The sequence below is a fragment of the Alexandromys fortis genome, unplaced genomic scaffold, assembly GCF_014885135.2.
Source record: "Alexandromys fortis isolate MF-2015 unplaced genomic scaffold, M_Fortis_MF-2015_v1.1 scaffold_41, whole genome shotgun sequence".
Lineage (NCBI taxonomy): Eukaryota > Metazoa > Chordata > Mammalia > Rodentia > Cricetidae > Alexandromys > Alexandromys fortis.
In genome coordinates this window covers 10,997,565-11,014,388 of record NW_026067923.1, presented here as the reverse complement: position 1 = coordinate 11,014,388, position 16,824 = coordinate 10,997,565, and the positions used below count along the sequence as shown (strand labels likewise).

Below are 16,824 nucleotides of genomic sequence, written 5' to 3'. Positions count from 1 at the left end.
AAATAAATTTAAAAAAAAAAACAAAAAAAAAAAAAAAAAAACTGACACTGCTGGGTTACCCTTGACCTTCGAGTGCCTGAGCTGACCTTGAGTTTGAGTCTACATTAGGCTTCCCAAAACCAAAACAAAACAAAATTCAAAGGAAACAAGTACAGTACTTACAGTGAGCAAGCTCGAGGAACTCAGGGTATTCACCCAGTATTTATTCCACAAGAGCTCAAGTAGTTTACGATCCAAAGAGGATTTGAAATACGAGACTTCTAAGGCATAGTATCTGCAAAACAAAGTATACATTGGGCAAGTAGAAAAAATACACTGTTATATTCCATACAAGTCCTGGTTACATTTAAGCAAATTATATTTTATATTCAGATAATCATATAGTTTAACAATAGGTTCCTTTGTTTTCAGGTGGCATGGCTCTAAATCTGTCTACTAACCTTTCTTCACACACACACACACACACACACACGCTTCTGTAGTGCCCCCAAATTTCCAAGAAGCTACTAACAATCAGAATTACTAAATGACAGTGTAGATGTGTGTTCTGAGTTCAGCAGTTTTATAACAGGTTCTAAAGGAGCCGCCTTCCAGGGTCAGCTGTAAGTTCTCAACCTTAGTAAACACATGAGCAGTGACACACGGATCTCCTACTTCTTCCTTTTTTTGAGTTAGGCCCTTGTGTTTCTTTGCACCTTAAAGTAGGTCCCAAGTTGCCTAGAAGAACTTTTATTGCTTTGAAAGGTGGTTCATTTATAATCATGAAGTACCAGAGAAAATTTGGTTAAATATCTGAAAAACATATTATTATTATTGAAAGACAAAGTCTTGATATGTAGTTCTGGCTAAGCTGGAACTCACTACGTAGATCAGGTTGTCCTCAAATGTCCAGATCTCTGCCTCCTAAATGCTGGATTAAAGGTGTGCGTGACCATGACTGACCTTTCTTAAAGTAATAGATATCTAAATCTCTTAGCGTGTTCTATAAACCAATGGATATAGGAAGCACAAGAAACTCCTTTGAGAAATTCATCGTTAAATCGAAGTTAACTATGATAAAATACTCACCAACAGTGACTGGTGCTACAGGGTACGTATAAAACAGCCACCGACCACTATACTAGAGACCCTAGTTCTCGGAAGAGTACAACTCTGCCAGGCCGTTGTGGTGCACAGCTTTAATCTCAGCACCGGGGAGGCAGAAGCAGGTGGATCTTTGTGAGTTTGAGGCCAAGCCTGGTCTACAAAATGAGTTCTAGGACAGTCAGAGCTGTTACACAGAGAAACCCTGTCTCCAAAAGCCAAACCAAAAAAAAAAAAAAAAAAAAAAAAAAAAAAAAAAAAAAAAAAAAAAAAAAAAAAAAAAAAAAACCCACACAAAAAAACAAAACAAAAAAAAAAAAAAAAAAAAAAAAAAAAAAAAAAAAAAAAAAAAAAAAAAAAAAAAAAAAAAAACCAAAAAAACCAAATAACAACTTAAAAAAAAAAGAAAAAAGAACCCAGCTGGTCATTTGGAGCCAGAACTGCCTGAGAAGCCCAAGGTAATACTTATAAAAGTCTTTAATGGGCTGGTGGCTGGTGAGGTGGTTCAGCCACTAACAGAAGTTGCTGGGCAAAGCCTGGAGACCTGAGTTTGATCCCTGGAACCCAAGTAAAGACAGAAAGGTAGAAAGAGAGCAGACTCCACAGAACTCGTCCTGTGTTCTCCACACTGTAACACGGCGTGCGTGCACACACACACATACAACAAAAGTACATTAGTTTGTCTGGACAAGAACAGAATTATGTGAGGGAAACTCATGCTATGTTGGGGTCTTATCGGTTCGCACTGAATCTTTAAACAGTTCGCTTATAACATTGAAACATAAGACTAGTTAAAAACTCCTGAGGAGCAGGGAATGGTGTCATATCCACCCCTTTAACCCTAGCACTCGGGATGCAGAAACAAGCAAAATCTCCGTGAGTCTGAGGGCAGCCTGATCTATACAGTGAATTTCAGGACAGCCAGGGCTATGTATAAAGACCTTGTCTTAAAAAAAGCAAACCAAACCAACCCACCAAATAGAACTCCCGAGGAATAGCTTAGTGACAGGGTGCTACACCAGGCACAAGGTCCTGGTTTTAGTGCTGAGCACTTCAAGGACAGACAAAACATCTGTCCTCCCATTAAGGTTTTGTAAGTTAAACTACTTAACATATCAGAGCTCACACCGCTGAAGACATCACATGGTTGGTCATAGGATGCAGTGGTCGGAATGAGAATGACCCTCATAGGCTTATATATGAATGTTTAGTCTCTAGTGGCTGGACCTGTTTGCGAAGGGTTAGGAGGTGTGGCTTCTTTGGAGGAGGTGTGTCACTGGGAGCGGGCCGAGGTTTCCAAAGCCCACACCATTCAGTTATTTCTCTTCCTGCCTCTCACTTGAGCATCAGACATAGCTCTTGGCTAGTGCTCCAGCCCTATGCCTGCTGCTGCCATGTTCCACACCATGGTCATCATGGACTAAACCTCAAGAGCCACAAATGCTTTATTTTATAAGTTGACTGGATTACGGTGTTTTGTCTTGGCAATAGAAAAGTAGCTAAGACACAGGACAGAGAGAAAACAAGCAGAACCTGGGTGCAGGCCCTTCTTTCCGGATAGTCCTCGTAATGCTGGAGCATGCTCTACAGGCTGCTGGGGAAGAACAGTCAGCAACAGTTTTATCTGTGTAAACAGTTTTGGATCCTGTGTGCTACGATATCAACCTGTTAACTATGTGGCCTCGGGCAAGTCTGCTCTGGGGTCGTCAACTGTTACCCGACTGCATTTGAGGCCCACTTTACAGGAATCCTGGCCTCGTCCTGCCTTCCTGCTCAGAAGTCCTTGGCTGCCCTTAGTGGAGGAGCTATTGCCATTATTTTACTAGATGGACATAATGAGCTAATCAAATTGCCTTCTAAACTATGCTTATACTTGTACATTATTACTGCTGGCAGCCTTGGTCAGATAAGCGTCTTATTGCAGTGGGCATAGCTGATTGCTGGGTTAGAATAGTTGATAGTGGAATGCTCAGCTATAAACACCAATATCAACCCTTTCCCCAAGCATCAGGAAACACCATGGAAGAAGGGCAGAAAGAGGCAGGGGAGGGAGGGTGAATGGTGTAGAAGGTCACAAGGCCCCACCTTCCCCGAGGATTTATACAGTGAATGATGCTGGGGAGGGAGACTCTTTAGTGATGTGCTCACTGCAATGCTCCTGTAAACAACACATCTCTCATGCTTCTGTAAGCAGCCCTGATGAATTCACCAGGTCATCAAAAATATACACACACCACAAAAACCCCACCAAAGATAAGCATCAAGGGGATGAGTAGGGAAGAGGAAAGGGGATCCTTAGGAGAGGGTGGGAAAGGGTAATGGGAATGAATATGATCAAATGCATCATATGCACATACAAATTTCATAATGAAACTTAGTTATGTATAATGTGTACACTGCAATAAAGTAAATAAACCAAAACTAGATAAGCTATAAGGGATATCTTCAGTCTTTTTACTTTGTTGAGCCTATATAGGAATATATAAACACCTTATCTAGTATGTGCTTAAACATTTAGCATATCAGAGCCTATATTTCAAACAGATTGGAGAGGTTAGGGCGGAGCTCAGTGGCAGGGACCTGAGCAGCAGATACGAGGCTGCAGTTGATTCGCAGCAGACAGCTGCCCGCAGATGGGCTGTGCACTGTGAGCAGGAGTGGCACCCTTCAGGGCGGGAGAGGAGATACAGAGAAAAGGGGACATTAGATAATCACTCGTTTATTTAAGCAACAATTTAAAAGTGCCCACCTTTGTCTGTGCTATGCCTGATTTTAAATGCAAGGACACGGCAGTGAGTAATTCTGTCCAACAGCAAGGAACTAAAAACATCCCATGGTGACTGCTAAGAAGGAAAAGGTACATGTGACAGAAGGTGCTACTTGAGACAAAGTGGCCAGCGTGTATTTTCTGTTGAGGTGCTCTGGAAACAGACCCCGTGCAGCAGTTAGTGAGCCAGTGACCACGAGGGTGAGTGTCAGCAGCTCACCTGACAAACGGCAAGGAACAGCAGAGCTGGGCTAGACTTCAATCACAGAGGGCTGTGCAGTCTGCAAGGCTATTTAACGGACCTTATTCTGGGGAGGATGGAACATTATGCTGACACACACTTCCAACAGCATCAGCCCGGCTGGCTCATCCTTAGGGGTGAAGGGCAGACATAAAAAGACTAGTATGTGCTGAGTGCTAGGGCGGTAGTGTCGGTGAAGGTGGTAGCAGAAAAAATATTTTTACAAAATATAAAAGCTGCCCTCTTGGCTTGGCTTTTTTAACTTGAAGAAAAGCTTTTGCTAAGAGAAAACTGGGCATTTAAAAAATTACATTTACTTATTGTGCATGTACATATAAGTGTGGATGAATGTACCATGTGGAAGTCAGAGGACAACAGAGAATAAACTCTCTTCCCACTGTATAGGTCCTGGGGATTAAATTTAGGTCATCAGCCTTGGCATCAAGCACCTTTATTCACTGAGCTATAATGTCCCCAGAATGGTGTCGTTTCCCCCTCCCGCTCCAGACAAGGGTTCTCTGTGTTGCCCTGGCTGTGCTGGAACTTTCTCTGTAGATCAGACTGGCCTTGAACTCACAGAGATCTGCCAGCCTCTGCTTCCCAGGGATCTCTCTGAGTTTGAGGCCAGCCTGGTCTACAGAATGAGTTCCATGATTGGCTCCATAGCTATTGAGAAACCATGTCTTGAAAAACCAAAACCAAACAAACAAATAATAAAGGTACTACGTATTATGAAATGAATTTTGTCTCAGTATTTCTCATGTCTCTGACTGGATGATTTCTGAGCTTTGGTGCGGGTTGAGAGGGCCTAGGAACGGCAGGCAGGCTAAGCTCTCTGCTGTGTCACATCTGCAGCAGCGACACTGTTCAGTCACTCACTGTTTGCAGTGCACGCCAAAATCTTCTATTTTATTAAGTGGGATAGTCTGGTATTCAGAAGGTCCTTCATCAGGAGGTTTGTAGCCCTAAACAAAACAGAAAGTAGAAAATGAAAAATAGCATAAAGCAGAGCCCCCTACGTCTTCTCTGCAGCTTCTTATGTATGGGAACATGTAGCAAGCCTTTTCATCAGCTGCCAGGTCACAAATAACAACATGGACACTTACTATTAATTATGAAAGCTTGGCCTTTTAGCTTAGGCTTGTCTTAACTAGCTCTTATAAATGAAATTAACTCATTTATATTAATCTACGTTCTGCCATGTGGCGTTACCTCTCTTCCATCTCGCATCTTCTGTTTCCTCTGTGTCTTGATGGCAAATCTATGCACCTAAATCTCTCCTCCCAGTTCCTCTTCTACCCAGAAGTCTCACCTATTCTCTCCTGCCTGGCTATTGGCCATTTAGCTCTTTATCAAACCAATCAGAGATACATCTTTACAGTGTACACAAATATTCCACAACAGGATCAAACTCTGGAGTCAAATAGTAAGCATCAATATTCATATTTAGGATATGTCCTAAAGGCGCCTGCTGGCTCACACATGCTAATTTTAGTACTTGGGAGGCAGAGACAAAAGCGACCACTGCCTTTGTGAGACCAGCAGAGTCTACATAGCCAGCTCCAGGTGAGCCAGGGCTATAGAGTGTGATCCTATCTTAAAAGCAAAGCAAACCAAACAACACATCTTCGAAAGAATTGATTCTCCTGGACCCCGACACCTTTAGCTGCTCTGGCGTGGCTTGGCTCACAGCTTCATTTTCCCTGTTTCTGGTGCTGTGTCCCTGTGCTTGTAACTAAGCTGATTTTGGCTCCCTCAAGGAAGGAGATGGATTTAGCTTGTTTCTCTAGTACTTTTCAAAATGCCATGGGCACACAAATGTTTCTAAAGAAATAAAATCCTCTGTCTGGCAAGATTAATATGTAACATAAATGTGTTATCTTTCGATATGGACTGAAGCAGTTCGCAACTCTGTATTTGAAAATTCTTCTACGCATACACAAAGATACTACATAGGTTGTATATATAGCTCAGGGTAGAGTGCGTGCCTAGAACCCCAGCACTGAAAAAAAAGCTTGCTGATTAAATATGAGAAGCTAAATTTAGACCCCAGAACTCACACATAGCTGGGCACATCTGTATCACTATTTATCTATGGTCAGGTGGAGGTGGAGACGGACTCCACAGAACAGCTGGCTAGCCAGGTGTACAGAGGGAAAAGTAAAAGAGCCTGTCCCAGTCAGGGTGGAGGGAGAGGAGCAACACCCGAGGTGTCCTCTGACTGACACACCAGTGCCTGTACCCAGCCTCTGGGCTGGCACACATCTGTAATCCTAGTACTGCAAGGCAGAGCTACATAGTAAGTTCAAGGCTGGCCTAGACTACAAGAGACTGCCACCTCACAGCCCCTCTACCCACTTACCTTTGGATATGTCCTAAAGGCGCCAAGATTCACTTTTCCGGCAGATATTGTTCTGGTCGGATCAATCTACAAGAGATATGTGCTTAATATTGGTCAACATAAATCATATGCTCCACTGAATCAACACTAGAAACCCCCAAACAAACAAGTAAATATAGTATTATATATAGACACTAAAACAACAAATAATGTGAAAAGAGGAACAAACATTAAAAAAGTTCAATGAAATGGGAATACTTTACAGATCAGAACCAAGTCCTCACATCACCAAAGAATATCTGTTTAGTATCATGTAAGCTGTGCATGCTATTTGGCAAGACCATGTCTTCAAAACAAACAGGTGAGTTGGGTTGGGTGGTGGCGGGGCACACCTTTAAGTTCAGCACTCTGGAGGCAGAGGCAGGTGGAGATCTCTGAGTTCAAGGTCAGCATGGTCTACAGAACAGTTCCAGTACAGACTGAGCTACACAGAGAAACTGTGTCTCATAAAACAACAAAAGAAAAAAGTCAATAAACAAACAAACGAATAAATGAAAGTAATAAATTAGCTGAGAAATTACCTGTCCCCTTTAATAGATGAACAATGTTAGTTTCCTCCTAAAAAATCTAGATTGCACCTAAAACACTCTGGACATAAAGGAAGACAGGCTCTAGCTATTTCGGCTTTTCCAGTTAGCCCTGATGAAATGCCTGGAAGAGCCGAGAAGCTGACAGAGGTACGAGGTGGAGGGTGAGATGTGGGAGGCTAGGAACATCCTATAGACTGACAACAGAGCATCATCCTCACTATACTCTTTCCATTTTCTAGTATTTTTTTAGCAAATCTTCTTGAAGTACATAGTAACTGTTTTTGTATAAAAGGAAAATCAAAACAAACCTGGTGCAAAGTATGCCTTTAATCTCAGCACTCAGGAGGCAGAGTCAGGTGGATCTCTGGGAGTTCCAGGACTTGTCTACACATCCAGTGCCAGGACAGTTAGAGCTACATAATAGAGACCCTGTCCCCCAAACAATGACAACAACAAAAATCAAAATTAAATCAAATCCAAAACCAAACTTTTAAGGGCTGGAGAGATAGCTCAGCAGTTAGGGATATTTGCTGTTCTAACATAGGGACCTAGGATTGGTTTCCAGCACTCACTTGGTGGCTTCCGACCACCTCTAATTTCCAGGAGTCCTAGAGGACCCAATGCCCTCTGTGGCCTCCACAGGCACTAGGCACAGGTGTGGTGCACAAAGTTAAATCTTAGATTTTAAACTACATCTTGTTTATTTCATGTCAAGGTCAGAGGACAACTTGAAACATCAGTTCTTCCTTTAACCACCTGGGTCCTGGGGATTAAACTCAGGTCACCTAGCTTGGCAGCAAGTGCCTTTCCCCATGGAACCACCATGCTGATCCTAAAAACCAGGCTTATAATGCATTTATTAAAGCTTGGAGGACTGAGGATATCACTTAGTGGTAGAGAGAGCTCTGACCTAGCATATGCAAGGCTCCAGGCTAACCTCAGTCACCATAACAACAACAACAACCAGAACCTGAACTGGTTCTGTGGGCAAACGGGCTTGCTGCTGAGTCTGAGGACTAAAGTTTGGCTCCTGAGACCCATGTGGCAGAAGGAGAGAATGGTCTCCCCAGGTTGCCTACTGACCTCCTCACATGACATAGCATGCGCCCATCTCTCCCCCAGCTTCTGATACAAACATATACAGCCAAAAGCACACACACAATAAATTTAACACGGAAATAAAGAAGTACTAAGAAAGAGATGTGGTGGTGTACACTTATAATTCCAGCATCTAGAACAGAGAGGCAGGAGAATCATGAGTTCTACTTGCCTGAACACAGAGGTTAAACAAAGGGCAGCTTGGAATATGAGACCCTGTATCTGTTTTTAGATTTATTTATTTTTATGCTATATATTACTGCCTGGGTGGCTGTATGTACACCACATGCTTGCCTAGTGTCCTTGGAGGTCAGAGGAAGGCATCAGATACCCTGGAACTGGAGTTATAGATAGTTGTGATCCTCTGTGTCGGTGATGGGAATCCAACCAGGGCCCTTTGCAAAAGCAGATATCCTATTTCTTAAAAATAAATAAGTAAATGAAATAAAATAAAATAAAATAAAAAGTACTTACCACCACGGCTACGAATGGTTCCTGGAACTGCTGGTTCAGCATCTGTGTACTAACGTCAATCCCAGAGAGCCAGCAGCCATAACCAGGGTGGCTATGGTACCAGCCAATCGCATTTTCAAGGCGGCCAACCTAACACAGGAAAGAAAAGGCTTGCTTGAGGTACGGTTTAATCTCACAGATATGGCTGTTCACAGGCTTTATGTAGCAATGTGGTCTGGTACAGTGTGCAACACATGCTGCTGTCAAGTTAAGAGATTCTGAAGAGATGATACATGTGTACAGTATAAAATTATCAGGGTACAAGAACAAGGGTACTTAGCTCCCCTCTCGTTATCTCTCTCCTCATCCATCTGTTTCTCAGCACAGTATTATCCCTCTAGCATCATATACGCCCTTATAGACGTAGTCTACAGAATAACAAACATCTCTACATAGTTGCGTACTACATATAACATTCTGTTATCTGTCTGTCTGTCTATCTTTTAAATTGGACAAACAGTTCTGGAACTGTTCCATGTAAGTAAATACACATAGCTTTTTAAAAAAATTAATTTACTTTTATTTTATGCGTATTGGTGCTTTGCCTGCATGTATATCTGGGTGAGAGTGACGGGTCCCCTAGAACTGGAGTTACAAACAGCTGTGAGTTGCCATGTGGGTGCTGGGAATTGAACCATGGTCCTGAAAGAGCAGTCAGTGCTCTTAATCGCTGAGCCATCTCCAGCCCTGAGAGGTTTCCCCCCCCCCCCCCCCAATTGTATTTTTGAGACAGGATTTAGCATTGGCTGTCCTAGAACTTGCTATGTAGACCAGGCTGGCCTCGACTCGAGAGATCTGTCAGCCTCTGCCTCCCAAATGCTAGTATTAAAGGCGTGCAACAACACTGCCCAGCAAGGTTTATTTATTTTAAAGCCTGCCCACATAGTCCATTAATAGGTGCACCACCATTTATTTACCTGAGTTTCTACTCAAGAATACTTAATTCCTACATTTCCTCTCTTCGTTTCTTTCTGAGGGGTAATGGGGATACTGAACTCAGGGCTTATGAATGCCAAGCATGAGCTCCACCAGCAGTTATGCCTCTAGCCTACAGTATTTTTTTGTTTAAACACACTGACAGTGACTGTGAAAATCTATTTGGATAGAATGGCCCCCACCTTGCCACCTATATTATAAACCTCGCCAGACTTTTAATATTTTACATAAAAACTGTAGAATTTAAAATATGAAATTTAGCCAGTACACTGCCTTTAATCACTCGGAGGCAGAGGCAGGTGGGTCTCTTTGAGTTTGAAGCTAGCTTGGTCTGTACAGAGCAAGTTCTGGGACAGGCTCCAAAGCTACAGAGAAATCCTGTCTCAAAAAAACAAAAAACGAAAACCCTCAACAAAAACAAACAAACAGACAAAAACAAAAACAAAAAAAAAAACCAACAAAACAAAACAAAATCCCCGAAAACCCAGAAGTTACCTTGAGAGTTACTAAGTTTTAAGAAACGCTATTTCACCTGTTTGGCATTTTCGATGTATGCAGCCATGTACTCATAAGCAGCGGCCTGAGCATTGACCCGCGTCTCAGTGCCCTCGACAGGCAAAGCAAAGCTGTCCATGATGATCATGGTCTCACCGTCCACTTTCCCAAGCATCAAACCCATCACTTCCAAGTTGCCTCCTGACCTGGCATGCATCACCATTTTCAGTAGAGCCAACGCTGAGATTTTGCAGTATTTAAAGTAATGGTGACTACAAAAAAAGAAAAGAAAAGAAGAAAAGAAAACCACGGCGTGATTAAGGGTCTTAATGTACAATTTTAAAAGACAGTGTTGGTGAAAATATTAAACAAGTATTGGTGGGGTTTACAGTGATGGAAGGGGGTGTGGGAGGGAAAGGAAAGCAGTAAGTACAAGGTGCTTGGAAAGAGCACGTCACAACGCCACAAGTTACTGTCCCCCCAGCCCCCACCTCGGAGGAAAATGAAGAGTCTGAGATAAATTTTAAATATACTACTGAAGGGAGGGAATATCAATTCCAATTTTTTTCTCCACCAACATTGAATTATCATATGTCTGATTACTCTCTCAGGCCTAAATTTCTGGCCTAAATTAATTACTGTGTGTGCTACATGTTCATCGGTGTACCACCAGATGGTACATGAAGACGACAGGGAGCTGTTGGGTGTCTGCCTCGATTTCTTTTGTTTGTTGAGACAGTTTCTCTGTGCATCTCTGGCTGTCCTAGACCTCACTCTGTGGACCAGGCTGGCCTTGGAACTTTGAGTGCTGGGATTAAAGGAGTGTGTCAACATGCCTACACACTTTCCTTTATTTTATTTTACTTTGTTTCTTTGAGGCAGAGACCCTCTCTAACAGGAAGCTTGAAGCTTACTGTTTTGGAGAGGCGGGGGGAACAGCTTATACATCTTCCCGTCTCTGCTCTCTGTCCACACGATGCTAAGGTTAAAGACACAGACAACCAAGCATGGATTTTTACATAAGCACTGGGGATCAGAACTCAGGTCTGCATGCTTAATAGTAGGCACTCTTACCTACTGATCTGCAGGACTCAAATTTTACAAACGTGGCCTCTGAAATCCATCTGTTTAGGTTTAAATCTTGCCCATTTAATGCTTATGTAAATAGGTATTTCACAGTTGGTATGAAAAGTACACAAAGAAGTGTACTTTAGGGCTGGAGAGATGGCTCAGAGGTTAAGTGCACTGGCTGCTCTGCCAGAGGTCCTGAGTTCAATTCCCAGCAACCACATGGTGGCTCACAACCATCTGTAATGAGATCTGGTGCCCTCTTCTGGCCTGCAGGTATACATGTAGGCAGAACACTGTGTACTTAATAAATAAATATTTTAAAAAAAAAAGAAGTGTACTTTAGTACACTTTAGCTTAGTCCCCAAAGTACTAAATCAAAGATGCTATTAGCCTTATTAACCTGCCTCTTAAGATACTCCACGTGTGCTGAAGTACGTGGCTTCCTTCCGATATCATCTTGAAGGTTAAAAAGTAGATCTAATGTCTCCACTTGTCTTGTGACTACAATTTTGAGTTTGTCATCATTGTATGTAAGTAAACTCTTGAACAACACACACATTTAAAAATCACGATGTAGCTTACGTGTTTGAATGAACATAATTAATGCCAAAGATGCTGAGGAAAACTGACAGTTTATATCAATCTAAAATGTGCAGTTTTGGGATCAACCAGGTAATCTATGCAGGTCACTCAGCATCTCCAATGCTTTCTGGATGCCTGCCCGGAGAAAGTGACCAAGTGCAATTTCCAGCTATTGCTAGATTTCAACCACAAGTTGAAAGATACCGAGACCTAATCTTGGAAATCAAGACATAAATTTAAAAAAACTGGATCCTCTTTCCACTGGGGAAAGAGAGAAAGACAATCATTACTGTCCTCTCATTACATACGGTTCATCTAGAACTTTTTTCTTTATCTTTTTTTTCTTTTCAAGACAGGGTTTCTCTGTAGCTTCTGGAGCCTGTCCTGGAACTCACTCTGTAGACCAGGCTGGCCTCAAACTCACAGAGATCCGCCTGCCTCTGCCTCCCAAGTGCTGGGATTAAATGCGTGCACCACCACTGCCTGGCTTCATCTAGAACTTTTTATTAAATTACTTCAAAACATCACCAACAGCTAGGTTTATTTTTGTCTTACAGGTAAGTTTGGAAACTTTAGTTTCCTAAGGCCAGTCAACGGTTTAAGTGACAGCTGTAACGACTTGACTTTCAGTCTGTTGCACCTGAGCTCACTGCTAGAGTATGATTGTGAGGTGACTTTCTGAATGCATTTACTGGTTTTCCTATACTGAAAAGGAATGAAAGTACAGTACTGGACTGTCATGATTACTACGTGACATGAAAATCTGAAGCCAAGTGCCAGGCCTACAGTAAGTACTCAACAAATACCGTGGAAATAGAGAACCGACAGTTAAAGCCAGCTTTGCTAACAAGACAAACAAACAGAAAATCAAAACTGGGAACGGTGATTCCTTTAGCATCGTCCAGTGATTGTTTCCCAACTCTCCTTAACACAGTCTGCTCTAAAAAAATCTTTTGACTTCTCAGTCCCACAGATGCATACATGGATTTGGTTGGGGGCAAATAGGCATTAAACTCCATTTCCTAATTCCTGGCTCACATGAATCATTGTAGTAGTATTTTAGAGAACTAGGAAGGGGCTTGGTATGTTTCTAAACTGGTTACAGGAAAAAAGTGCTAAAGAAAAAAATCTCTTAAAAGTTTNTTTTTTTTTTTTTTTTTTTTTTTTTTTTTTTTTGAGCTCAGTGGCCTGCTAATTCAATTTCTGAAAACAGCCTAACTCTTCAGTTTAGGATCCACTGAAGGCTGCAACAAGGTGCATGTAGCCACCAGGTTCAAGGCAGAGTGTGCGAGAATTATGAAAATAATCTTGTCTGAAAGTGACATCCTAAATCTGCCCTGTACATCCCCTGGAGGCAAGTCGGTTAAAGAAACTTCCTGGAAAGGGTGTGGAAGCAGGCCTCAGAGCAGGAGTTAGGCTCTACCACCCCGAGAAGGCAGACTATAAACACTGTGGGGGTGTTCTGTGGTCGCCCCCCACCCCCGAAAGCCAAGCGTCCACCTCCTTCGACTCCCGCCATCCCTTCCCTCCCTTGCATCTCGCCAGGGACCTCCTCACTCCTTAGTCCAGGGTTTCGCCGCCAGGATTTCTTGCTGTTGTTTTTTGTCATATTTGTAGATTTCATCGATACTCTGCGCTTCCTGCATGTTGTTGGCCAATTCCCAGGTTTTCTGGGCCATACCACTCCCGGAAGCAGCCATGGCCGAGGGACCGGAGAGATTGTCGCCTCCACCCCACCACCGAGATGCAACTTCAGTTCGCTGGGCCTCCGCGTGCGGGCTTTGCACCTTTCCCACCGCGGTGCACACTCACTGGCCTCTCAAGGTAGCCATGACACCTACGACCGGAGGTGACGTCGGTCCAGACCATTCGGGGGGCCGGGGCGCGTCGGCGGCGCCACGCGCCAAAAGACGCCGAGAGGCCGCTGAGCTCAGGACAGCTTTGCGGATGAAAGGATGACATGCTGGCTCGGAAAACCGTACGTGTGAATTGCGAGGGACACAAAGTCTCGGTGCGGGAATGGTTCAGCCTTCCGCCCTGCCAGGAAGGAATCGGCCGTCCCGGTCCGCACTGCGCAGACTCAGCCCCCGCCATGTTGCGTGTAGGTGGGGCTTGGGCTGGGAGCTGTGGGCTCGCTTTTATTTATTTATTTGAGTGTGGGCACTTAAGACGAAATAAATTGTTGTGAATACTAAATGTTTCTAGAAAAACAGTGGTGTAAGTATCTCTGGATACTGGTTTTGGAGGGGAAGACAACCGTGACAATCATTTTAAAGATAATCCTTCGTGTAGTGGAAAAAACCTCACGGGCTCGTGGTTGGTATTTCGATTTGTGTTTTCGCTACTGTTGCGATGAGGGAAGCAAAACTCCCGGGATGCTAAGGTTATCTTTCTGACGTGTTTATAAGGGGACATTTATACAAGTGTTAGGAGCTATGGCTGCCTTAGTACTCTTTAAAGTTTATCTTCCCTGCTGGAAAGTCGTTTTCTCAGTGCGGAATGAATCTCAGCTGTTTCTTCCCGCAGTGAAAGTGAAACCTGTTCCAGTCAGTGTTTCTAGGTTCCCCTATTTCTATCTCCCCCAATACTCACAGGACTGTAAGTTAAAGGCGTGCATGAAATTTGTGCTTATTTTCTTTAATATTTTATTTTTTTGCTTAGAAAAAAAATCATAGCTTTTCAAACACAGCTCCTACAGGCGTCTCCAGCGTCATCTCCTCTTAGCTCTCCCCACCCAGCTTTTCATTCTATTAGTCCTTTTCCCTTGGTTTAGTAATATAATTCGTCGTTAAGCGTTGCTTTAAATGCACTTCCTGACGTTTCTGCTGTAGAGCACACACTACTCGTTAAAAATTACAGCTCAGAGATGCCCTCCGTTAACTCTAACAGTAACTGCTTCTTCCACAGAATCGCGAAGACTCTGTAGTCGCTTCACCTGAACGTTTTGTTTTGCTCAGCAAGTTTTGGGTTGCATCTTCTAATGTAGGTTCTTGGCAGACGAGTTGGCTAAAGACAAAAGCAGGATCGTTAACTCCTCACCGCAGCTGTTGGTGTTGACATTGGCTTCAACCGTTGGAGAATATTGGGTTTAATCACCGTATAAATCCGAGCGTGGTTGCACCTGCCTGTAATCCCAGCAGCTGGGAAGTGGAGGCAGGAGGACGAGTTCAAGGAAAGTCTTCCTACATAGCAATTTGAGGTTCAGGAAACCTGTTCTAAAAAGTCACGGAGGAGGGGCAAAGAAAACAAAGCAAGGATCACACAAACCAGCGAGGAAGTTGCTCCACTCTAGAAATCACAGTACTTGGGAGGTGGAGGCTGCAGGATAAAGAATTTGAGCTCCCCCCGGGGGGGGGGGTATTTGAGATAACAAACCCACAATAAAATCGTACCTCCTTAGAGTCTAAATTAGGCCACTCTAGGGACGCTAGAATACATTAGTATCATTAGTTCCCTTTCCCTGAGAAGCTATTCATCCAGTGGTAGGTAGCACAGCCACTCAGAACGGACACAGAATAACTTGTTGAAATGGTAATAAAAGCCCATGACAGAGTTGACCAGCCTGCTGGGCTGGGGGTAATGCCTGTGAGAAGAATGCCAGTCTTCCAGTCCCTGCCACACTACCCGTGACAACTGTGGAGACCCTCCCGGGGCAGGAGCAGCGGCCACGTCACACGAATCTCACTCTGGCTCCCACTCCCCTCCTCCCCCGGCACTGTAGCGTGTGCACCGTGGCCTCCGGGACTGCAGGGGGCGCCCTCGGCCGCGCGGCCTCCGCCAGCTGCCCGCAGGGGCGGGGCCGCGCCTGGCGGTTGGTGGAGGGAGGGCGGGCGGGGGGCTGGGCCCGGGAGGCGGAGCCAGAGCTGGCCACCGGTTATCTGGTCCGCGCCGGGGGTCGCGGACACCGGCTGTGGCAGCGGCTTGGGCTCCCTACGCGTCGGTGGGAGTAAGTCCGTGGGCGGCGAGTGTGGGAGGCCGCGGGGTGGGTCCGCGCCCGGGACCCGGTAGCCGCGATTGGGCGGGGGCTCGAGCCTGCCGGGCGGAGCCGGGGAGCTGCGGGGTGTCGCGGGGGCGGTGCGGACGGGCAGGGTACGGGTCGAGGTCGGCGGGCGCGGGGCGCGAGGCGGTGGCCCTGCCGGCGCCGTCCCAGGTGCACGGCTGGCGGCTGCCAGGCTGGGGGCGGTGCCCTGCACACGCGCCGCAGACTCCCGGGTGGCCGCCCGACCTGCTGCTGCCTGGGTGGTTGAGAGCCGGTTGCCTGACAACGCGTTGACGCTTTCCGAGGCATCCGCTACCCGCGACGCCCGGAGACAGTGCTGGCTCTCCCGCGCCTTCTCCCCGGCAGGCGCGCCGCGGCTGCGCTAAGCCTCACTGAGTGCTTGCACCTCGGGGGCTGGTTAATGTTTTTACTTTGCCAGTCAAACTTAATCTCCATATCTCTATGAAATCTGCTGGTTTTTTTTTTTGTTTGTTTGTTTCTCACTGTGGTTGCTTGACACGCTAGAACCGTCTCTCTCTTGATTTTAGTATTTTTATTTGGAATTTGAGTTAGTTTAAAAAATACATTTTGTTTTGTGTGGGGGGGCGGGGGGCGGGCAGGCGACGTGCATGTGGAGGTTAGAGGACAAACTTTGAGTTAATTCTCTCTCCTTCCACAGTGTAAGGCTTTATAGAAAGCTAGTTCTCCTGAGAAGCTGAATTTTATATGAAAGATGGCTTCTCGTGTTAATAAGCAAAAACAAGCCCCGAGTAAATTAGGGAGACTCTTTTTTTTTCTTCTTCCTTATTTTTCTGTGAACTTTCTGGTGTTGAGTATCTGCTGACATACTCCCATGGAGATCTTTTTGATCTCCTGCTCAAGGATGATCTGGGAAGGGAGCAGATAGGTTTAGATAAGGCAATCACGCAAGGATGCTTGCAGGAACCCCCACCCTCTCCCCACCCCCAAATGTGGGTTTCAGAAAAGCTTGACTTAACTTTTACAAATTTAAACAAATTTCACACTCTCAGTTTGGTTGTGAGCTGCCATCTCACCAGCCCTCTACGCTATCTTTTAAACATTCTGAATGTGCTGTGATGTGCCTGAGTGGTAGAAGTGTTGGGTGTA

The 16,824-nt window shown here is 44.7% G+C and overlaps 2 protein-coding genes across 6 annotated transcripts in view; one reads left to right on the top strand and one right to left on the bottom strand.

Moving 5' to 3' along the window:
• The window catches only part of Cops5 (COP9 signalosome subunit 5), a 20,400-nt gene extending 6,583 nt beyond the window's left edge, over positions 1 to 13,817 (bottom strand). The window contains 7 exon segments of the mRNA XM_050142044.1: positions 163 to 274; positions 4,971 to 5,056; positions 6,454 to 6,519; positions 8,595 to 8,723; positions 10,102 to 10,336; positions 13,530 to 13,591; positions 13,593 to 13,817. Coding sequence (XP_049998001.1) covers positions 163 to 274; positions 4,971 to 5,056; positions 6,454 to 6,519; positions 8,595 to 8,723; positions 10,102 to 10,336; positions 13,530 to 13,591; positions 13,593 to 13,811 — 909 coding nt within the window. The 5' untranslated portion in view covers positions 13,812 to 13,817.
• The window catches only part of Cspp1 (centrosome and spindle pole associated protein 1), a 104,554-nt gene continuing 101,333 nt past the window's right edge, over positions 13,604 to 16,824 (top strand). For 3 of the 5 annotated variants that reach the window (XM_050142030.1, XM_050142027.1, XM_050142026.1), the window contains exon 1: positions 13,604 to 13,695. In XM_050142030.1, the coding sequence (XP_049997987.1) occupies positions 13,673 to 13,695 (23 nt within the window). In that variant the 5' untranslated portion in view covers positions 13,604 to 13,672. Of the gene's footprint in view, positions 13,819 to 15,556; positions 15,664 to 16,824 lie in introns of those variants that run through there. The other 2 variants (XM_050142029.1, XM_050142028.1) reach the window with 2 other exon arrangements.